Source organism: Orycteropus afer, unplaced genomic scaffold (genome assembly GCF_000298275.1).
Source record: "Orycteropus afer afer isolate SDZICR_OR568_19922 unplaced genomic scaffold, OryAfe1.0 scaffold00410, whole genome shotgun sequence".
Classification (NCBI taxonomy): Eukaryota; Metazoa; Chordata; class Mammalia; order Tubulidentata; family Orycteropodidae; genus Orycteropus; species Orycteropus afer.
In genome coordinates, this window is record NW_006921997.1 from 1,086,732 (window position 1) to 1,111,531 (window position 24,800).

General features: G+C 39.3%; 2 protein-coding genes across 2 annotated transcripts in view; one reads left to right on the plus strand and one right to left on the minus strand.

Annotated features, from left to right (window-relative positions):
* Positions 1-4,797: 4,797 nt before the first annotated feature.
* On the minus strand, positions 4,798-5,748 carry LOC103208076 (olfactory receptor 13C3). Its single transcript, XM_007953754.1, has one exon. It carries the CDS (start codon positions 5,746-5,748, stop codon positions 4,798-4,800), a length of 951 nt encoding a protein of 316 aa, XP_007951945.1.
* Positions 5,749-24,154: 18,406 nt separating this feature from the next.
* Positions 24,155-24,800, plus strand: part of LOC103208077 (olfactory receptor 13C8) — a 6,028-nt gene continuing 5,382 nt past the window's right edge. The window contains exon 1 of the mRNA XM_007953755.2: positions 24,155-24,797. Within this exon, the coding sequence (XP_007951946.2) occupies positions 24,155-24,797 (643 nt within the window). The remainder of the gene's footprint in view (positions 24,798-24,800) is intronic.

Sequence of the window (24,800 nt, forward strand, 5' to 3'; positions counted from 1 at the left end):
TAATAAAAACAATGATATGTTATGAATTTTTACTGATTCTCAGATGGTAACCAATTGATTAGCAATATGGTCTGAAAAATAGGCCTTATGTGCCAGGAATGTTAAAGGAATACCTATGTGAGCAGTTAAGTTATCAAACTCTTTAGCGACCTGAAAAGGGATAATCAAGTTGGGTCATGTCTATGCCTATCATATGTCTATGCCTTTCCTCTGAATTCAGAAAAGTACTAGCACCAATCAATGAAAGCCTTCCTTTGCTCTTTGGAAGTGACCACTTGGGTGATGATAAGATATTTTACCACAGGGGCATTCAAGAAATGCAAGAATGTATGCCCCCCCCAAAAAAAAGTGTGCATTCCCTATCTCCCTCAGAAGCTAGAAGTACACTTAACAATTTTTTGCTTGCCAGAAATGGCTCATTATCTTTTGTTTCAGGTGGACAATGAGCCTTGAGTGAGGATGCTCATTCTGGATTTGGATATGCATCCCATGCAAATGAAACACTATCAAATACCTAGAGCAAAAAATATTTTAATTTGGGTGACAATCATGTAATTAAAGAACCCACTTTACTCCAAGTGAAATATAACAGAGTTACAAGGCATCACATATAATGGACTTAGCATGCTCATTGCTATCCATAAAGCAGTGGACTGAACAAAAATTGGAATGGAGAATTGAAATCCCGCTTACTAAATTGGGGGGTGATGAGCGACTGAAAGGATGTTCTTCAAAACTGAATACATGTGTGTTAAAACTATACGTGGGAATAAAGGAGTGTTGCCATCAGACAGCTGATGAGATATTTTTGCAAACACAGGGAAAGGTGGTAGGGATGACATAGACACTTAGGAAAACTTTTTCCTTATTTCTAGAATTCTTTTCTTTCTCTGACCCTATATTGGCGGATAGGTTATCAGTTCCATAAGATCGATTGCTAAACATGACATCATAACAACACTTATGAATATTACCGTCCATATTCCTAAAGGAACGATGCCACAGATCGTTCCTTCTTTTCACCTCTTTGAAGTGGGTTAATGGCTTCTGTCCCTTACTTACCCAGTGGATGAGGGAGGCTTACATACTTACGCTTATCCAACCTTATTCCACAAGATTGGAAATAGATGAAGGGGAAATCATTGTTCGCATTTATATTGTTGCCAGCATTATGGACATACCCTGTTGAGCCAAAGTGTCATATTCTGAGGAGAATAATCTGAACAAAAATTAATGAAAAATGGAAAGAAGGGGAAGTGATTGAAAAGGGAGTTTTGACCCTTTGTCAAAGATCAGTTGACCATAAGTGAACTTACTTCTATGTTTTCAATTCTGTTCCATTTGTCTATGTATCTCCCACTGTACCAGTCCCAGTCTTTCTGACCACCATGACTGTGTAGTCAGTTGTGAGATCAGGAAGCGTGAGGCCTTCTACTTTGTTCTTCTTTAGTGGTGTTTTGCTTATCTAGGAACTCTTTCCATTCTATATAAACTTGGTGAATATTTTCTCCATCTCTTTAAAGAATGATGATGGAATTTGGATCAGGATTCCATTATACCTGTAAATGGCTTTGAGTAGCACTGACATGTTCATGATATTAAGTTTTCCTATCCATGAGCGTAGTGCCTAAGGCACTTGACTGCTAACCAGAAGGCTGGTGGTTCAAACCCACCAGCCACTCCTCGGAAGGAAGACTGGGCAACTTACTTCCGTAGTGATACTGCCTCGGCAACCCAAGGAGGGGTCGCTATGAGTCGGGGCCGACTCCACGGCACATAACAACAATCTATGAGCATGGCATATTCTTTCATTTATGTAGGTGTCTTTTGGTTTCTTGCAATAGTGTTTTGTATTTTTCTTTGTATAGGACTTTTGTGTCCCTGGTTAGATTCATTCCTAAGTGCTTCATCTTTGGGATGGTTATTTTAAATGATACTGTGATTTCCTTTTCAGGGTTCTCTTCATTAGTGTAAAGGAACCTGACTGATTTTTGTATATTGATCTTGTACCCTGCCATTTTGCTGAATCTTTCAATTAGTTCCAGTAGCTTTCCTGGTGAGTCTCTAGGATTCTCTAATACAGGATCATAGCATCTACAAATAGAGATAGTTTTACTTCTTCTTTGCCAATATGGATGCCTTTTACTTCCCTTTCTTGCCTTATTGCTCTGGCTAGACCATCCATTACAGTAGTGAATAGGGCTGCTGATAAGGGCATTCTTGTCTAGTAACCAATTGTAAGGGGAATGCTTTTAGTGTCTCTCCATTGAGACAAATGCTAGCCATTGGTTTCTATGCTCTTAATTATGTTAAGTAATTTCCCTTCCATTCATATGTTGTTTAGCATTTTCATCAAGAATGGAGTATTGGTATGGTCCTTCCTTAAAAAGTTGGATATAGTAATAACATATGATCTAGCAATCTCACTACTAAGTATATATTCCAGAGAAATGAAGCCATGACATGAACATATATATGCACGCCCATGTTCATCACAGCACTATTCGCAATAGCAAAAAGATGGAAACAGTTCAAATGTACATCAACAGATAAATGCATGAACAAACTGTGGTGCACATACTCAATAGAATACTATGCAATGTTAAGGAACAATGATGAATCTGCAATAGTTTAGAACATGGATGAACCTAGCGGACATTATGCTGAGTGAAATTAGTCAATCACAAAAGGACAAATATTGTATAAGATCACTATTATAAAAAGTTCAAGAAAAGGATTACACACAAAAAGAAGTATCCTTTGATGGTTCCCAGGGGGCTTCACTCTGCCAGTCCACTTCCTTGGGGTTGATTCGGATTTTTGTCTAGGTGGTCTGGTCACTAGAATTCTGCTGACCCGTCACTGAACCACCCAGACTAGAATACTGTCACTGCTGAGAACCTCGGCTACTGGTGCCTCTCCTCTGTGTTGACTCACAAGGGGCATTGCTTTTAGTTTCATTCAGACAGAATGTAGCAAATTCTGTGGATTCTGACTTTTGAACTTCTGGCATCCTTCCCAGCCTCTTCCCAAAGAGTCTTACATTTACCTCTGACACTTCTTTAATCCTCTTTAGCTTCTGAATTGTGCCAAAAAGATTTTAGATGTATCCATGATTTTCTTTCTATTGTTTCAGCCACTTTTTAGCACTTTAACTTTTTCCCACAATTCAAAAGATGTCACCATCTCATATATCAGGTTTCAACTCTTCACCTGAAAAATTGATCGAACCCTCTCTTTCCTTTGACATATAAAGAGCAGGTGCAACACAATGAAATACTCTGCGATGTTAAAAAATAACTCTGTGAAACACTTCATAACATGAATGAAGCTGGAGGGCATTTTGCTGAGTGAAATAGGTCACAAACACAAAAGGACAAATATCATATGAGACCACTACTATAAAAAGCCAAGAAAAGGTTTTCACACAGAAAGAACCCTTCTCTGATGGCTACCAGGGGTGGGAGGGGAAGGAAGGGAAATCAGTGATTGGAGAGGATCTCATTGTGGCTCTTAAACCAACTGGAAAGAAGAAAATTGAGCAGGAAAATTAAGTTGAATCCCAGAGCTGTCTTAATGGGCTAAGGGCTAGCTTTCACTGAATGTCGTGTCCCAACCTTTGTGCTCAGCTTTGGTCTTGTAGACAAGCTATCTTCAGAAAAGCATGAGAACTGCAATAGATTTATTGAGGAGTTTCTACTCATTGGAGAATATCGAGAAATGTATTGATTTCCCTCATCACTGCTTTGTCACTCTTAGCCTGTGAGAATATCTTCGGTAGACTTGAAATGTTTCTGGGTTTCATTTTGGTTTTTTGGTTCTTACATACTCACCTCCCTTCCTCCTCTAGACTAGCTTCTGCAGCCTGTGGAGCTCAGCAACTTCCTCACATCAAGACAGCCTCTCCTTCGCAGGCACCCAAAACCTCAAGAAACTCTTCCCACAGACCCTCTCACTTGGCTAAGACAGGAAAAAACAGCCTTCCCATTCTTCCATAGGGACAAAGGGAAGATGCACTCCCTGGAGTGTAAAATATTCCCTTCATTCTTTCTTCTTCTGGCCAAATCTTCTCTCTGAATAGATCTATGTGGGGACCATGGGGAGAAGGTTGGGTATGATTGATATGAACAGAATGATTGTCAGAGGGAGATAACTGGCTCTAATATTTAGTAGTGTAGGGGAATAAAATGTACTAAGAAGTAAGTTGTAGTCTTCAATTTAGAGTTTAGGCGTCAATTCTGAAATGGTAGGACAATACAACACTGGTACTATACAAGACATTTTCTCCAGCTTACTGACACTCTCAACAACACTGGAAACTGCCATTTATTTATTCTGTTATCACAAATCATAAGTAAATTACATATGTCTTAGGTAAACAAGTATAAGAAAATGACAGTTTAGAAAGAAAAAATAATAATAACCATCAATATCATTAAGTAATGTGTGGTAGGGTAAACTCTGTACCCTTGCCTCTGCATTTACAAAGCTTACGTGTGACTTTGCCCCACTATGTTGCTATACAGTACAGCAGAAACACTCATTTCTGACTTAGCCAGGGATGGAATTCTAATGGAATACATTGTCACATTTGTGAGATCTCGATCATGGCACGTTGGCAGCTTAGTTTGGAGCAGACTACTGTTTTCAATGTAGCATACTAAAAAGTAGTACTTGCAAAAGCAAAAATAAAATGATCTATCCCTGACCATGGTTTCCCCAAAGGTTCTCACCCATTTACCCATGAGATCACCTTTGTGCTTGTCACACAAAAACAGAAATATCCCGGAGTTCTTATTAGGTAGGTTTGTGGTTCAGCAGATATTTCACAGCAGCTTTCACATCCTTATTCCTCAAGCTGTAGATTATAGGATTCAGCATGGGGGTCACTACCCCATAAAACAGAGAAAGGAGTTTGTCTAATGCTTGTAACCTGTCCTCTCCAAGCACATCTTGGGACTTGGGTTTGGCATACATAAAGAAGATGGTGCCATAAAATATGATCACCACAGTCAGATGTGCTGAGCAGGTGGAAAAGGCTTTGCGCCTTCCCTTGGCTGAGTTCATTCTTAAGATGGTATAAAGGATGAACGTGTAGGAGAAAAAAATGACTAGAAGTGGAAGAACCAGGAAGGCCATATTTGATACCACCATAGTGATAATGTTAAGGGATATATCAGCACAAGCTAATTTTAGGACAGCTAATATTTCACATGTGAAATGATTGATAATGTTTTTCCCACAGAAAGGCAATTGCATGGCAAGTACTGTTTGTACAATTGAGTTGCTTCCACCTGAAAGCCATGACACAGAAGCCATCAAGACATACACCAACTTACTCATGATGATGGAGTATCTCAGAGGGTTACAGATGGCCACATAGCGATCAAAAGCCATCATGCCAAGGAGCAAACACTCTGTTGACCCCATTGCAAATCCAAGGAACATCTGCACTGCACATCCAGAGAAGGAAATGTTTCTTTTCTTTGAGATTAAGCTCACCAATGTTGAGGGAACTGAGGAGGATGTGTAGCAGATATCCAGGAAAGAGAGGTTGCCCAGGAAGAAGTACATGGGGGTGTGCAGACGGGAATCAAAGATGCTTGCCATGATGAGAACACCGTTGCCAATTAGAATCACTAGATACATCACTAAAATCAGAACAAAGAAGATGACTTCAAGCTTTGGGTACCCAGAGAGACCCAGGAGAATGAATTCTCTCACAAACGTCTGGTTAAACTTATCCATGTCACTGCTTTCAGGTTGCCAAAGGAAAATCCAACATAAAAATAGTCACTACAAAGAAAAAACTGTTAAAATTCACCTAAGCTCTTAGCATTTTTTTAGGATAGGATAGAGCAGAAGGCATGCTTGCTTGGAGCTCTGAAATCCAGTTAACTTCAACAGTGTGAGTGAGTGGAATACAGTGAAATTGGGAATGTTGGAAGTACATAGGCCCCACAGCCAATATGTGCACCTCTTGTGTTCAAAAACAATTCAGAAGTCATCTTTCTTGCTGTTGAGGACAAGTTCCTGAGTTGAGGTGACTAAATCTCTGGAATGGAATGGAATAATATAGACAACAAGTATGACTTTCTTTGTCGTTATCACAAGCAAGTAGTGGTGACAACTGAACAAGGATGGAATTTTGCATCAAAGACTTCCACAGAAGGTCAAAATGTCAAAGCAACCTTGGTTTTTGTGCATATTTTCTTCTATACCTGGCACTATGTATGCTCCATCAGTTTAATAGAACATGTTTATAGATATTTAATCATAATAAATTGAATAACATGCAGTAAAATTTGACATCTGTTCAAAGGCAAAGCAAGTTGTTGATCTCATATCCCAGCCCACTATTGATGTCTTGTTTGATGACTCTTATGACAAAACTTTTGAATAGACCAGTTCTGCATGTATATGGTGGATTATCTTTGGAGAACATTACATAGTGTCTTCACTTGTTTTATTCTGTAGTTTCAGAGTTTTTCTTGATGATTACTTTATTTAAATCAACCCTGAATAAACAATAATAATGTTTTAAATGCTTTATATAAATGTATGTATATACCACTCTATGCTTTATACAGTGTAATCAGTTTTATATCATCTTCATTTTTGTCCAAATATAAAAGAACTTGACCAAGGTAAATCAGGTACTAAATAATAACGCAGAGCTCAAAGCTCAGGTCTTTAATGTCGAGTCAAGTTCTCTGTCTCACTGATTTTCATATGCATATGAATCTTCTGGGGATGGGGTGAAACTGAGACGCTGTTCCAGTGCTCAGGACAAGTTCTGAGATTCTGAATTTCTCCTAGGCTCCCAGGGATGCTGATGCAATTGGTCTGGAAGTCACAAAGGACCAGGGCTCTAATCTACCGTGAGTCAGCAGACTATCCAGACATTTTTGATTCAAACAAGTTGTCTTGTGTCATATTATAAGATTGACTTAACAACCTGGAAAATGACAAGAACATACTTCTTTTGTGTTTTACAGAAGATTCCAGAGTTGTACCATGTAGTTAAATACTCTTAAGAAAATAATGTTATTGGAAGACACAGTCTTAAAAGGTAGGTAAACCTGTACCATACTACCACACTATTTTCAGAAAATTACTGACAGGCTATCTTCAGCCCAATCATGCTCCAAGCATGATGATGAGAAAAGAAAGGATAATTTAAAGTGCCTCCCCTACAATGTTCACAGCTCAGTTAATGATATTGGAAAACTTGACATGAAAATACGATATAAACACACTTATATTGTATAGCTTGGGTTAAAATTGTAAGTTTTCGCAGAAGGAAGAACTTTATGAGAAACAAGTCGGTCAAGTGAGAATTTGCGCAGCATTTCAGGCTGGACTGGATCTGGAATCATGGAGCACATTGGACGAGCTTGGAAGAGAACAGGGAAGGTGAGAACCTGGAAAGAGAAGACGCTGGGCCAACATTCAAGAATAATCACATTCGCAGTCCATTCTCTTTAGAGAAGGGAGTTTCTCTGAAGGATTGGTAGCCAGCACATCTGGGAAGGAACATGGTGGCAGGCATACAGGAAGGCTCAAATGTCAGGCAGAGAATTGGGCCCCTTTGGAGGGGAAGGGGTCCACCAGTAGATAGCAGTAAGCGTGGGGTGAGTAATTACAACCTGTAACTTTAGCTACCTTTCAAACTTGCCATCATACAATATGAACCTACAAGGTTTCTGAGCAGAAATGTAACACAAAGATTTTAATTTTTAATTACTTACTGGATGTTAAGATTGATATTTTAGTAACAACCAAAAGTTGATCAAAGTCACAAATTTAGGCCTTGCATGGGCTAACAGTTTGAGAATTCAGCACTGCCACTCTTCTCATTATCACGTTCCTTTTGCCGTGAGACAGGAGCTGGGATAACTACTGCGTGTCAGAAGTAGAACTTGACCGAGAGTCTCTCAATACAGAGACAATTTAGTTAAAAAATATATACCTACATTAAAGAAGTGTTTCAACTTTGAAAAGAAAGATAAATAAGGAAATATACCAATCACAGTTTTACAAATGAAAAAACCATTTAGAGATTGTTAAATTTTATTTATTCACTTTAAGGCCAGAACTACCTCAAAAAAAATTGTTTAATTTAAATTAAACAAACAACAAAAAAAACTTTGTTTCAATCATTTCACCAACTTCTATTGCAAGAGCCAATGTGCCAAATATCGTGCTTAATATTAGTTCGTGTGGCTGGAGTCACATGCCTTATAATGTGCAGCAGCAAGACCCAGAGCCCATGCTCCTTCAATCACTATCCTGCCTGGAAAGCCAGTTCCTGTCAAGTCGACTGTGACTCCTGGCGACCTCACGCTAGTCAGAGTGGAACTGTGCTCCGTAAGGTTATGGCTGACTTTTCAGAACTAGATTGCCAGACTTGTCTACCAACGCACCTCTGGGTGGGCTTAAGCCACCAACCTTTCAGTTAGCAGATGAAGCATAAACCATTTACACCTCTCAGAGACTCCACAACCCTGCCTAACAGGTAGCAATAAAATACATGTAGAATTCATATGTCACCAGCAATGAATGGTCAGAGAAAACCATAGACTAATTGGAGTCACCAAGACGAAATTTGTCGACACTCATTCAACAGTGCCCAGAAGAAAATGGCAATATTTCCACACTCACTCTATATATACTCCTTCTTATGCTCAATCAAAATCTTCCCCAAGTGAAAATATCTAAAATGGCTGCCTCATGTAAACAATCAAAATGGCTGCACCCTCCGGACAGCGGAAAGTCCCAAGCTCAGTGGTCTGGGCCTGAACCTGCAATATCTCCAAGGGTACCTGCACTGAGAACCTCCTAAACCCAAGGGAAAATTGATGCCAAGGAACACTGGGCCTACGGTTGTTTAAAGGAGACAAGGATTTTCTCCCAGAGCCGACAGAGAGAGAAACTCTTCCTCTAGAGCTAGCACTCTGAGTTCAGACTTCTAGCCTCCTGAACTGTGAGAGAATAAATTTCTGGTTGTTAAAAAAAAAAAAAAAGTCTTCCCCAAGTGGTGACATCTAGGATAAGGAACATGAGCGCTTTGATCAGCCCAGTCACGAAATGCAAAAGGAAGAAAAACAACAAGACATTGACTTACCTGACTGCCTGACAAATATGGCGAAGTTCCAGAGCCAGCCCTTTGGGTCTAAGCCAGGGAGTCTGTTGACTTCCAGTTCAGAAAACTGTAATGACAGTGTATCTGAAGCCACCCACACTGTTTCTCTTTTCCATCTGCTCCAAGCCTTCCCCTCCCAGGCAAGGATATCCTGAGCTTGAACCACCTGGAGCCAGGCAGGTCGTGCTGCCTTTGTTTGCTTTTGCTCCCAGCACTTTAAAAGTACTTACCTGGCATTTTGTGAGGTAACTAGAGGCTTAGGGGGAGGAGCTCGCTGGTCTTTCTCATTGCTCTACCTTTCTCCTCTCTCTATGTTTATGGGTGAACATAGTGGTCACACATAATGTACAGATTTTGATTGAAAAGATACCGGTTTACTTTGTGCGCTAGTAAGCAAGTTCCTGTGCAATCTCGGAGATTCATGACCAGGACAACTTTGCTATGCCACATTTGTTCTTTGCAGCGGGCTTTTAGCTTTTGTTTATTTTTAAGTATCTTTCAATCAGTGCTAGCAAACTGCCTTCTATACAGATAATCGCCAGTTAAGGAAATGTAAATGGAGGAGGTTCGCCTACATTTCTCTGAACAGATAGGAGTTGCATTTGCTTCAGTGGAAAGTGCTTAGGACTTAGCTTCAAAGGTTTTGGTTTAAAGTTCTAATTTAGCGCCTAGTTTTCTTATTTATAAAATAGTAATAAAATATTTGCCTTACATTTCTCATTGGGTTGCTGAGAGTATATAAATTATATTGCATATGTGAATTGTTCTGTGAATGTAAGAATATATTTACAACGATAATGATAATAAACTGGTAGCTATGTTTCAATGGTAGTAATAATAATAATATAGGCGCTCTGATAGCATAGTGCCTAAGGCACTTGACTGCTAACCAGAAGGCTGGCGGTTCAAACCCACCAGCCACTCCTCGGAAGGAAGATGGGGCAATCTTTCAGTAGTGATACTGCCTCAGAAACCCAAGGAGTGGTCCCTATGAGTCAGGGCCGACTCGACGGCACATAACAACAACAACAACAATAATAATATAGCTGTGTTGCTAAGGTTGTCGATAGTATAAACTCAAATAAAATAACTTTAGAGTTTGAAAGACTGTTATGTCGTACATAGGGTCACTATGAGTCAGAAACAACTTGATCGGACCTAACAACACAACATGCAGTTGGCCCTCCATCTCCGCAGATTCAACCAACCATGCATCCAAAACATTAAGAAAAAAATGTGCCTGATAAGTAGTTAGGTGGTCAAAGCAATCCCTCAAAGGCTAAGAGAGAGGGAGAAAAGTGCTATTTACATAGCATCTACATTGTCTTAGGTATTATAGGTAATCTAGAGATGGTTTAAAGTATATGGGAAGGCGTGCATAGATTGTATGCAAATACTAAACCATTTTATACAAAGGAATTGAGCATTCGCAGATTTTTCTTGGGGAATCATGGAACCAATCCTCCTTGGAGACCAAGGGGCAACTGAAGTTTGGAAAAGTATAATTTATGGTATTTAAAATTTACCTTTAAACTGAAAAATTTGAAAAGTTACAGTTTATGGCATTTAAAACTTACCTTTAACCTGAGAAATTTGGAAAGGTACAGTTTCTGGTATTTAAAACTTACCTGTAAACTGAGAAATTATCTACCCTTCTTAGAAGAGCCAATTTAGAACTTTTAAAAAATATCCATGACTGCATTCTGAATTAAGGTCAGTATCAAGCAATGAAGCCAGATTCCACAGATGTGGATGAGTAAATATTTGTTATGCAAGAGTTATTATAATTGTTCCCCAATTCCCAAAGCAATTTAAAGTTGGGGTGAGAGAGATGTGGAATGGAGAAATTTCTTGGTGCGTAAGGGACAGTGTTGCACAGACTCAATTAAGAAGGAAGTTGGAAATAAATCAAAGTGGTACTAAAACTTTAAAAATGGACTAAAATTCTCTTGCCAATATAACCTTTGAGAACACAGGGCAAATATCCACCAATCAAATTCATAAAATATCAGCCTTTTAACCCATAATGTATTTGCCAAAGGGAATGTAAATACTTACTGCAAAGTGAGTGCCTGTTAATCCAAATAATAATTACAGAGTTAAATGCTAAAAAAAGATCCAGATGTTACGACTTGAACAAAGCATTGACATGCATCATCATTTGCTTGCTTTGTCTCCATTCGTTTGAGACGATAGGTTCATCCAAGATTTTTTTTTGGAATAATAGCAAATATAGCTGTTTAAGGACCCAAATGAGAAAAACATCTAGAAATGAATGTTTGTGCCATAAATTCAGATAGCTATATAGATATCACATTATTTGAATGAAAGTGTTTCATGAACATATATTAAGTTGCAGTCTAGCTATTAGACCTTAGTTTCTAATCTATAACTTCAAATAGAAGTCATGTTCACTGGAAAATATTTGGCATCTGGGAAGTAATTTAATTAACTGAGAAAACAAGGGGTGATATAGCCACAGAAGCACAAACAGACATAAACTATACTATGTGTAAGGGAGCTCTGGTGGTGTAGTGTCTAAGGTATTTGACTGCTAACCAGAAGGTTGGCAGTTCAAACCCACCAGCCACTCCCCGGAAGGAAGGTTGGGCAATTTACTTCCATAGTGATACTGCCTCAGAAACCCAAGGAAGGGTCGCTATGAGTCGGGTCAGACTTGACGACAATGATTGTGTTGTGTTATAATATGTTTGCTTCAAAATACAAATGAAAATATGTCAAAGTTTTTTTATGAATTATAAATTCATATATATTTAGAGCTCAAAAAAGCTGTAGAAATTAACTGTTATGATTCCCTTTGTTATAGGTGAATAACCAAATATTTTTTATGATAAAATGTGCTCCAAATTCACAGTCATTGGTAATAAGGATATCAGTAACATTTACCAAAGTCTAATATTCAAGAAAACAAAGGCTTTTAAGAACCTTTTGTTTATAGAACTTTTATTTTTGTAGATGAGATGCAACAGGGTTTATTTATTATATAGTTGATCCTTGAACAACACGGGGGGGTTAAGGGTGTCAATCCCCACCTACAGTTGAAAATCTGCATATAACTTTTGACTCCCCCAAAACTTAACTATTAATTGCAAACTGTTGACCAGAAGCCTTACCAATAACATCAATAATCAGTTAACACAGTTCTTGCCAAAGAGTTATAAGATTTTCACTTACACACACACACACACAACAGCTAAGTTTATTAACTACATGACATGATGATATTTTTAATATTCATTAAGTGGAAGTAAAGAAGCTCTGATGCTACAATGGTTAAAGCATTTGGTTGCTAACCAAAAGGTCCATGGTTCAAACCCACCGTCCGCTCTGCAGCAGAAAAGTGAAAAATCTTTACAGAAAAATCTTCTGTAAAGATTTACAGCCTCAGAAGTCCTATACAAAACAACCAAACTCTCTGCCATCCAGTCTATTCCAACTCATAGCAACCCCCTTTGGGTTTCCAAGGCAGTAAATCTTAATGGAAGTAGATTGCCCAGTCTTCCTTCCACGGAGTGACTGGCCGGCAGGTTTGAACTGCCAACCTTCCGGTTAGCAGTCAAATGCCTTAGGCACCACACAACCAGAGTTCTACTGTGTCCCATCAGGTTGCTATGAGTTGGAGTCAACTCAATGGCAGTGAAGGCAAGTGGAAGTAGATCATCCTAAGCATCTTTATTGTCCTCATCTTCAGGCTGAGTAGACTGAGAAGAAGGAAGAAGAAGGGTTGGTCTGCTGTCTGGAGCGGCAGAGGGGGAAGAGGTGGACAAGGTGGAAGGAAAGGCAGGGGCTCAGTGTAACTTTGCAGAAATACATCGAGATTTCTGTCTGAGGTGTTTGCTTTTTCATCTAAAAATGCTTCTATATGGTACCAGTCCTTCTTCCAGCATCACTTTAGTTTCAGTGCCTCTATCATAGATGGGTCCATGTCATGAAAGAAGCCGAAAGCTGTCTTAAGTGACTGGGACTTTTCTGACAAATCGTCTAAGGTTGGTCAGTTTCCTGCCACTGCTGCTTCTGTGTCTCCTTCCTCGCTGTCTGGCCCTGGGGCGGAAACAGTCATCACCCTCAAGTCATCTTCTGTTAACTCCTCTGGTGGTGTTTGTTACCTCTGGAATTTCTCCAAGATCCATATCTGGAAAAAAATCCACATATAAGTGGATCCACACAGTTCAACCCCATACTGTTCAAGAATCAACTGTATTTTGAATTTTGAGACTATTTCATAGTACCTCACATTCAACAAATACATACAAGCATTCACTAAATGCCAGACAATGATTTTTACAGATGCCTACAATGTATGATTGAGCATTTTGTGGGAAAGTGAGTGCTGGAAAATTAGAATTGTATTGTAAGATGTAATAGGCAATATATACTCAAGAAAATATTTAATACTTTTTACAAAACTCTGAGCATTATATTTTTTCAATAAACATGGTGTAAAGAATTTTTTTGAGCCTCACATTACTTTACTAGTATAAATTTATATCTGTATTTTAGAATTAAAAAAAAATAAGTGAGATTTGAACTATCACTTTAGATAATTGCACCAATAAAATACTTGAACAATGAAGTAAGAGTGAGTTTTGTTACTGTATTTTTTTTTTTTTTTCTTTCTTTCTGTAGCAGAGTATAGGGTATTTTTCTCACCCATCCCTGACATTTCTCTTTTTGGCCACTTTTGTGTGTGTCTCAAGAGATATTTTTAATGAAACATGCTTGTATCTTTGTTTCTTATACTTCTCTACTTTTATAATAATACCTAACAGCATCTCAGAGTTTATAAAATATGTTCATGGCCATTATTATATAGAAGCTGTGTTTATGAGTATGGATTTCCACATGGTGATGGGGTTGTTACATCCTTGAACTGTACGAGATCTGATCATGTTGAGATAAGCAAATAATAAGTACGACACAATTTGATTAGTGCTATAAAATGTACTTATATATACAGTGTGAATTGGTATGTGATGATACTAAAGGATCCCCTAATTTTATGTATTTGACCCAGGTAATAATGCTGTAATGAAAGTGGCACCCACCATTAAATTTCCATTACAGCACCATGAATAGGGATGCAGAGTAATGTCAGGGAACATGTCATGGAACTAGTGGTTCAGCTCCAACAAATGTGGTTTAATGGTGGGAAACAGGTCATAGGAATATTCAGAAGAAAGGAAAAGGAAAATGAAAGTGATGAGAAAACTTCAGGACAATTAAACTTAGCAAAATGTTCAAGTAGTTCATTTAAACGGGCATGAAAAATCAACAGGTAAATGGGTTCGCTACTAAAATTGTAGTGGACCATTGTAAGAGGACCGATGGTCAGGCGGTTCCACTCATTCCATAAAATGAATGCAACAGATTGACTCCTTTTATCCCAGCCTCAGTGAGTGCTGACAATCTGCAGACACCACAAAGGAAGAGTCTACAGTCCTTTCATAACCAGTGCAATTAATTCAAGTAAAGATGGCAAGTGAAAGAGATAATGGAAAGTATCATAATTCTGAGTTACTGGCTGACTTGTTGCAAAACCAGCAGACACTTGAGGTCCTTTGAAGCATTGTGACCTGAAGATGGTGAGGAAATTTTATCAGAATCTCTAGATAATAGTGTACAACGGACTGAAACTTTTTAATTCATAATTAAAGGGCAATATGGGTGAGCTTTGTTTTGTTTTGTTTTGTTGGTTTTATGGTTGAGATAGAGGAACGGAACTGTAAAGAACTTAAAAGTAAATGGGGGCAGGGGGTTGCCGCTGGCAAAAGTGGTGGAGTAGGGAGCTCCAAAAGTCCCTCCCTCTGTACCTTAGCTGGCAAAAGCAGTCAGAATCAACTTTTTCTGGAAGTCTGAAATCTAATCAACAGCTTACAACCACCAGGGAAATGTTAATCAAGAAAAACAGCCAAATCACAGTAAGAGAATTTTGAAGTATTTCAACTTAGCCTGGCACCATCCCCTACCCACAAGCTGCAATTCAGCCTTGAAACAAACAGCCCACATGCCTGGTAAACATGCCCCTTACAGAGGGAGCAGTATAGACCTTATTCTCAAAGAACTGTAGCAGATTGTTTTGACCTGTCTATTGGCTCCATGAAGGACCAGTCCAAAGGTCTTGCTCTTATTTTCTCAAGATTCTCCCAGAGCTGAGATGGCTTCTGGGGGGCCATTTGTCAACAAGTTTAAAGACAAATGTATTGTTGTTTCTGCCTGACACAATGGACAACAGTTATGGTAGACAGCTGGCAAACCTAAAAGCTTGAGATGAAAATCTAGGTAATGAGGTCCTGGTGTGATAGGACTTTAAAAAGCTCCCAGTGGTTCAAAAGATTCTAGAAGGCAGAGTTTTAATAGTGAGGTTGAGTGTTTGTTGAAGGTGTGCTCTAACACACACACACACATCTCCCATGACTGGGAAATTTCCTTTTTTTTTTTGCTTCCAGATGTTTAAGGAACTCTGTTAAGCTACAGAAATAGATATTTTGATGTTCACACACAACAAAGAATGAAGACCCTAGAAAATTAGTTCAGTAGTGTCATTAAACAAACCACAGCTACCACAACGACAAATCCTGGGGAGAGGGGTTTGTCTACTGCATTATGATATTCAAAATATCTGAAAAGGTACGAGACATTCAAATAAATAAAGTATGGCAAGCACATGGGGAAAAAAAAGAAAGAAAGAAAGCACTCAGTTGAAACTGTCCCTGAGGAAGCCAGACTTAACATGCTAAACTAATTTCTTATAAACTGTTTAAAGCATGATCAAAAATGAAAATCATGAGGAAATCCACTAGGATAGCTATAATTAAATACATACACACATAAAATGTTGATGAGTATATGGTGGAATGGCACCCCTTATACATAGCTGGTGGGAAGGTCAAACAGTGCAGTCACAATGGAAAGCAGTTCAGCAGAGACAGAGGCCTTTAGGTATATTGATATAGATAAATACCGGCAAGCTTTTAGGGTCATCCCTGCAGTGGTACACTCTGAAGCCAACTCCAGTGCATTTCAGTAACGAATCACACAGACATTCAACAACACCCTCATTCTTAGAGTACTTCTAATCCTCCTTTTGTTCCAGCATCTCTAGTGGTTAGAGTATAGATCCTACTAGCAGACTGTCTTATTTTGAATCCAGTTCCTGCAAGCTATAACATCTTGGACAAGAATTTAACTTTTTTTGTTTCTCAGTTACCCAACCTGTAAAATAAATATAATAATAGCATTTATCTCATAAGATTTCAATAAGGAGAACTAGATGGTGCCCGGCTACCAATGTCATCCCCTTGGAAGGGGATCTATGTAGGAGATTCTCGATAGAGAGGGAGAACAATGTGGAACAAAACTCAAAATCATTTGAAGAAAAAAAAGTGGGGACCAGGTTTGCTGGTCCAATAGAGCCTGGTGGAACCACTGAGACTATGGCCCCTAGCTGCCCTTCAGGTCTGGAATTGAACCCACAGCTGTGGTTTCCAGCCAAACACAATACAAGCATATGAGTTGAACATTTACCTCAAGTAGATACTCTCCTTGGAGAGAACAATCATGGGAGAAAGAAGGGCTGTTTATGCACAGGGAGACAGCTCTGGGGGCAGGAGTCCATGGAGGGATGGACATTGGGAAGAGGTAACTATGGGGAGGAAGTGGGAGGGAAGCTGTTGCATTGTGGTAAACTGTGGTCAATGACATGAGACAAAGTATATGTGAACTGCTGTATGGAAAGTGAATTTGCTCTGTAAATCTTCACCCAAATCACAATTTAAAAAAAAAAAAAAGATTTCAATAAGGATTATATTAATTAAATGCATGTAAAATACATAGAAAAATGCTCACCACTCAGTAGGTGTTAGTTATGATTCTTGGGCATTAAAAGGCAGGTGCTCGAGAAATGTAACATAACATTTGAAATCAACTAAAGAAGAAATATGTAGGGGATTAAGGAGAAATTACCAACTTGAAAGAGTGAGCTTGTCTGGCAAGGCTTTGATAGAAACCTTTTGAGAAAGGAGAATGCGTCTTTGTGACTCATGATTGGTTTCAGTTCAAGGCCTTGGTGCTGTCACAGGGGAATCGTTTTTGATAAAAGGTTACATTCTCTTCAGTATGCTTCAACTCTGACTTTCGTTTAGAGGGAAAACAAAGCTCAGTTTTATTCTCTTACTGGCATTTAATAATCTATTTAAATTGCTTATATTCAACCTTTAAAATATTGTACTTCTCAGAGTCTCAGGCTCTGTTTGTTTGTTGTAACAGGAATAATTGTACTAATTCATCATAGTGCTCTGAGAACCCCATCAGGTATTTGAAACACTGAACCCTGGTCGCACATTTGGTTAAGTGCTTGGCTGCTGGTGGAAAAGTCCATGGTTTGACCCCACCAGCCACTTTGTGGGAGAAAGCTGTGGCAGTCTGTTTCCATGGAGATTCCACCCTTGGAAACCCTACTTTGTCCTGTCGGTCACTGTGACTCAGCATCGACTCAACGGCGAAGTGTGTGGTATATGCAAATGAGGGTAACTTAATGATGGGAAATTTTTCAGATAATTTCAAAAAAGGGAAAATAATGCTCATTAAAATTTTTTCAGTCTGAGACTTAAAATCTTCAAATATTGTGGTATTGTTGATGGTAGTATTTGTCTCTTGAGATCTGCTACAAGAATACATTAATTAGACAATATAATTGTGTCTATGGGATATTCTCCCTGGAGTTTTGGAAAGTTTCTCATCTTCCATGTTGACATTCTTAACTTTAATTTGTTACAATATTGGACACTTCCCTTCTACCCCACCCCTATGCACCCTACGAAGTAGTTTAAACTGCATCGCTACGCTAACAGCTGGCCCTTTGGAGCATGTTTCTGCAGTTGGAAATGCAGAAGGCCCATGCGTGAAGGCCCGGGGAACTATGGGGACATTCTTGAGCTTTCTTCTGGAGTGAACAAGAAACTCTTGGCCTGCGAGTCAGTATATTTTCAATAGCCTGGTCTATCAGTTTTAGCTGAGGAATAATCTGCTGGTAAGTGGAACCTGGAAAAGAATTGCACCAACCTGCTTGTTATACAGTTTTCACTAACAGCCCCCAACTAACCCTGCACATTATTGTATGACTGGAGAACCTATCCGGAGGCAAAGCCTAACAGCTCATAAGTGAGAGAGACAACCTCAAATCCAGGATGGAGGCCATTTCTCAGGCCAGAGACACATAAGTTCTATCGTCTGTTTTTGTAAATATTGCTTATCAACTTATGGATGTCCGTTTTATGTTTTGACTGGATGGATCTAACCATCTCATCTGTCAGTTTCTCACCATTTAGTGTGATTCAAGCTTTACATTATACTTTAGGACACTGGGCAATTTTCATAACAAAGCTCTTAGGTGGGCACTGGTCTCATTTAAATAAAAGAAAAAAGGAAGTTCCAAGTTTCAAACCTAGGGACCAAATTCAGTGATAGTTCTCAATGTCACCCCTGCCTCTTCAAGAAATTCTTATACCATACCCTGTCTCTGCAGGTAGAGTGAAAAAACTTGATTTTTTTCAGTCTGGTCCTCTAACCTACAAACATCAATGAAAAGTACCTGTCATTTCTTCAGTAGCTAAGCAATTTGAAGACTATTAGTAAACTGTTACTGAAAAACTAATCCTCTGTCCCAAATGCATAGCACTGCAATACAATTTTTTTTTTTGCCATCACCAGCAGCTGCTTTGACCATTTGAAAATGATGAAGAGATTTTTTAAATAGCTGAGATATCACAGCATCTGTAAGTATGTTCAAAATAATTATTGCATTCAAATGAACTAAGAAAAAAATATGATTCCTCTATCTAATCTTATTAATATGTTGTTGTTATGTGCCGTCGAGTCAAACCCGACTCATAGCGACCCCTCCTTGGGTTTCCGAGGCAGTATCACTAGGGAAGTAGGATTGTCCAACCTTCCTTCCGAGGAGTGGCTGGTGGGTTTGAACCACCAGCCGTCTGGTTAGCAGGCAAGTGTCTTAGCCACTATGCTACCAGAGTGAATATAAATCATTAGCCTTTCTGAAACCCCTTGACCCAGGATCATTTCTATCAGTACTTCTTTATCCAAGTGCCCAAAGGTCCCCCGAGTTCCAGAGTGAGCTTTGACAGTGTTATTTATGGTGTTCAGGTAAAAGTCTACCACAGGCCACTTAGGTCTGTCTTGTTTTGACATCTGCTGACCTGGATTAATCTTTGCTGACAAATGTCTTCCAGTTTAAAAAAAAATTAAAAAATCTGAATACATAATCCATCTATTCCTGCGTTGTGCTAGCTGCTTTCATCAGTAGCAGAAACATTGCTCAGGGGCCCAAGTCTGTACTTGTCATATTCTCAATGTCTGTCATTTTGAATCTGTTTAATTTTCCAGTCAAGTCCTCATTTTCTCTCTGATTGTCACAAAAACAATCACACATTTCCCTGTCTGAGATAGAAGTGTTTTCAAAGAGTGTGAGCTTTAGCATCAGTCAATGGTCACTTCCTACACACAATTCATTCCAAAACTAAACCAAACTCACAGCCATTGAGTTGATTCCAACTCATAGTGACCCTTCCTTGGGTTTCACAGGTTGTATCACTACAGAAGTAGATTGCCCAGTCTTCCTTCCATGGAGTGGCTGGTGGGTTTGAACCACCAACCTTCTGGTTAGCAGTCTAATGCCTTAGACACTACACCACCAGAGCTCCTTTATGCCACCAGAGCTAGGCACACCCAAAACACAGAACTCATTGTTGTAGAGTTGATTCTGACTCATAGTGACCCCGTAAGACAGAGCAGAACTGCATCATGGGATTTCCAAGGCTGCACGTTTTTTTTTAATTAACTTTTCATTGTGATTTGGGTGAAAGTTTAGAGAATAAATTGGTTTTCCACTCAACAGTTCATATACATTGTGTTTCCCAACACTGATTACAATCCTTGAAATGTAACAGCACTCTTCTTACTTCCTCCCTGTAAGTGCCATTTCCCTTTGTCCTTTGTTCCTGTCCATTCCTGCCTTCTGAGCCTTACCCCTAGGCAAATGCTGCCATTTCGATCTCCTGTGTTTGGTTCTTCCAAGATGTATATTTCTTCCTGGTCTAAGTGTTCACCTCATAGGCCTGTCTATTGTTTGACTGAAAGGTGAGCAACAGAGTGAGTCCAGCTCTGGGCCTGAAGGGTCTTGGGGGTTCCCCCAGTCTCTATCAGACCAATAAGGTTGATCATTTTATTATTCTGAGATTTGTTCCACATTTTTCTCCGACTGGGTCTTAAAATCTTGTAAGCAGCCATCTACAGTGTGACTATTGGTTTCTCCTTCTCTGGAGCAAAGGCTGTAAATCTTTATGGTAGCAGACTGCCATCTTTCTCCTGTGGATGGCTGGTGGGTTCATATTGCCACCTTTTGGTTTGGCAGCCAAGTGCTTAACCACTGTGCCACCAGGGCTCCTCACTCAACACACAATTCCTAGTAAGTCATTTACCTTCTCTCGGCTTTGCTTTTCCCGTTTCTAAAATGAAAAGGGAATGACAATTTCCTTTAGGCTTTGAAACTCTAAAATCATATCAAATGAGAACATTACATTGCTCAACAAATGCAGAATTTCTTGTATGAAATTACCCTTTGGTCTTGAGAACAATAGATGTTATAATAATTCCATTCATCCACCACTGTCTCCTCACCACCAACCTCCATTAATACTGCCTACCATAGGGGCTAAAGCACTTGACTGCTAACCAGAGGGCTGGCGGTTCAAACCCACCAGCCACTCCTCGGAAGGAAGGTTGGGCAATCCTACTTCCGTAGTGATACTGCCTCGGAAACCCAAGGAGGGGTCACTATGAGTCGGGGCCGACTCGATGGCACATAACAACAACAACAACAACAATACACTAGGTTATTGCTATATATTGAATGAATGAATGGACATTTAGATATCACAGTTAGCTTGCAAATGGCTTTCAAAGCATCATATCCTCTTAACTGGATATTCTCATACAATCTATGAAGAAGCTATCAGTAACTTTACAGATGAAAGACCTTGACTCTGAAGAGTAGGACAGGCCTGGGTCACTTTCCTAGCATGTGAGAGGTTTAGCACATGGATCTGGGTTGCCTAAGAATGTACTTTGGGTTCTCATATTCTTTTTTTAAAGATAATTATGACCCAAGAAAGAATCCGATGTGTTTTATGTTCCTCTATAAACTTAGCTTATGATCATAGTTAAACTCAGATCACACTGATGAGCTTCTGTTACCCCAGTGTGTAGGTGAGGACACAGGGGCTGAGAGAAGCCAGAAATTCATCATAGTGTCATGGAGTTCTTATGAGATGAAGCTGAGGTTTGTTTTGTTTTTTCCATCTCATGTCCATATGACTTCAAATTGTTTATAATATTTAGCACACCTTGGGACCTCTGGTGGGAAGCTGCCAAGAAAGGGTGCTTTTTCACCCAGTGAACAATGCCTTGACCAACCAGTACTTCTGGAAGCGTTTGGGGGAGATGGGGACTCTCTTTTTAAAAAAGACATGAAGAGCAGAGTTGCTTAAGCATTAGGTTTCCAGCTTGTGATCAGAAACAGGAATGTTTTTCTTTTCCTCTGGGTTTCTGTCCTTCATACTCATAAAGAAGCCAAAAAACTCTGGCTGAAGGGACATTTAATATACTAACTTCAGTTAGTTTAATAACTAAAGCAATCAATTGAGAGCTGGCTATGGAGGGCTCAACCGAGCTTTGATCTGCACTTCCAAATGAACTAAGGTACACTTTGTTTTTCACTAACTGTGGCAGGAATGAGTTGAAAACCTAGGGGAAATGGGAGAATTGTCCTTCTTGGCTTGGGAAACATGATTGAATGATGCCAATTTGAGCTAAAATTAACTAGATCAAAAGTGTCTCATTGCAAAAGAAGATGAATTTTAAGCCAATAATAAAAGCACTTAGAAATATACCCAGCACATAGTAATCAATTTGAAAACTATTAGTGTGCTCTTAATGTTGTTTTTAATAAAATTACTAGGCACTACTCCACCAGTGGGAAATCTACTTCCATAGAGATATCTTGGAGAACCCCAGAAGGGGTCACTATGAGTTGAAATTGACTCACAGCAGTGAGTTTGGTTTTTGGTTTGGTGACACCACCAGAGCTCCTTTCCCCATGAAAATGCTCCCCATTAAAATGCTTAGCTTACTAACACTGATTATTACTTATTACATTGGAGGCTTTCAAACGATGCCTCTGGAATCCTCTTAAGCTGAGAGGAGGAAAACCAAAAAAAAAAAATAATAAAAAAATACCAAACTCACTAGCCACCAGTCAGATCCAACTCACAGCGATCCCTCCTTGGGTTTCTGAAGCAGTATCAATACAGAAGTAGATTGCCCAACCTTCCTTCCAAGGAGTGGCTGGTGGGTTTGAAGTCAAGTGCCTTAGGCAGTATGCCACCAGAGCTCCTGAAATGAGGAAAGATATGTGAATAAGGTGCTAAGGAAATATTGCTTTATCTTCCCCCACAACCAGTGCAATTTCAGCAGGAGAAACTCTCCTTTTTGTCTGTTTTATATATTCTTTTTCTTTATGAATTTTATTTGCCAAAAAAAAAAAGGTTGGTATCATTGGTTCAGTTAAATGCATACATTTTAAGTAAAACTTATTAATTATTAATTAATTAATCCATAAGTGATGGTTCTTGCATGAGGTGGATATAAAAAAAAAAATAAGTGGAGCCTACCCTACAACACGATATTCCTCTATTTATGAAAATAGTTGGATTTCTACTTTCAATTGGAAAAAAAAAACCCATTTATTTGAAGGCATATGTCCTCATATCGAGGAATGCAAGACAGGTCCTTTTCCTCAATGAAGCTGCTCCTCAGTGACATTAAGGCCACTATGTGATACCGCCTCGGCTACCCAAGAAGGGGCCGCTATGAGTCGGGTGCTGACTCAATGGCACATAACAACAACACAACAACAACATGAAACTGTTACTTATGCCACTGGCATATAAGACTGAGCTCTGAAAAGAGACTCAGCCACTCAGGGCTGCATTATGACTTTGATTGGCCCTGGGCACTTTTGTTTTTCTTGGCACTTTCCTCCATAAACAAAATATAAAAGCTATGTTTTACAACTGTGCTGGTATAAGGACAAATATATTAAGACTATGTACTGAAATGCAAACATTTACTTTTTGCTCTTATTTTTAAATAAATTAAAACAGTTTCATGACCTCTTAACTGTATTATTAATCACTGTGCCTACTATTTCCAGTCAAGTTGGTCCTGCAGCCATAGGTCAAGAATTTAAATATACATAAGATCATGTCAGGGAATATAAATGACTGAAACTAACTGAGAAAAACTTGTTAATTAACAACGACTATTTGCCTCCAGTAACAAGCAAGCAAGAGAAAGAGGAGAGCTCTCCATAGATGGAAAGGCATGCCTCTGAGTCAATGGCCAGCTGTAACTGATCTCCATATGGAAATGGGTCCGATATTTTCAATTATTCTAATTTATTTGAAGAGAAGCTGGAAATTTAGATTTTTGTATCATATTTCCTACTTTTAACATGATCTCTAATTCAAATTTAAAACACAGTGTAGGCCCTCACTTCCAAACATAACACCTCTGCCTGCAAGACCCGGTTGTGGGGCACTGATGTGCAGCATCAGGGTTTTAAGCATCAGAACTAGTAGCTATAGCAATAAACTTACTTGGGAGCCAAAGGTCCTATAAACAAACGTGTTGTCTTTGAACCCCAGAAAACCCTCATGTTGAGGATTCCTGCTATAGTGGTCTGTGTTTATAGGAAAAAACTTGTCCCAGAAAAATTTTCTTGTGTTAAAACACAGGAATATAGTTAACACAGAAAACAATGCTTTAAAAAATGCTGTTCTTCCAGATTGCTGTATTAACAAACTCCTTTTCTATCATCCATAGAGTGCCTACTGGAGAAAGAGCGTGCATACCATGGAGAGGACCAATGACTCCATGTTGACAGAATTTGTCCTGGTGGGGCTCTCCGCCCACCCCAAACTCCAAACAGTGTTCTTTGTGCTCGTTTTATGGATGTACTTGCTGATCCTGCTGGGAAACGGAGTCCTCATCTCAGTAATTATCTGTGACTCTCACCTGCACACACCCATGTATTTCTTCCTCTGCAATCTTTCTTTCTTGGACGTTTGCTACACAAGTTCCTCTGTCCCATTAATTCTTGACAGTTTCCTGACAGTAAGGAAAACCATTTCCTTTTCAGGGTGCATGGTGCAAATGTTTCTCTCCTTTGCCATGGGGGCCACAGAGTGTGTGCTTCTAGGCATGATGGCACTTGATCGCTATGTGGCCATCTGCTACCCACTCAGATACCCCGTCATTATGAGCAAGGGTTCTTATGTGCCCATGGCAGTTGGGTCCTGGGTCACTGGGCTCACTGACTCAGTGGTGCAGACGTCTCTCACAATACAGTTACCATTCTGTGCTAATAACGTTGTTAGCCATTTTGTCTGTGAAATTCTGGCTATCCTGAAACTGGCCTGCACTGACATTTCAATCAATGTGATCAGCATGGCCGGGTCAAATCTGATTGTTCTGGCTATTCCATTCCTAGTCATTTCCA

Coding starts and splice junctions, on each gene's coding strand:
- LOC103208076 (XM_007953754.1), bottom strand. CDS start 5,748: ATGGATAAGTTTAACCAGACGTTTGTGAGAGAATTCATTCTCCTGGGT.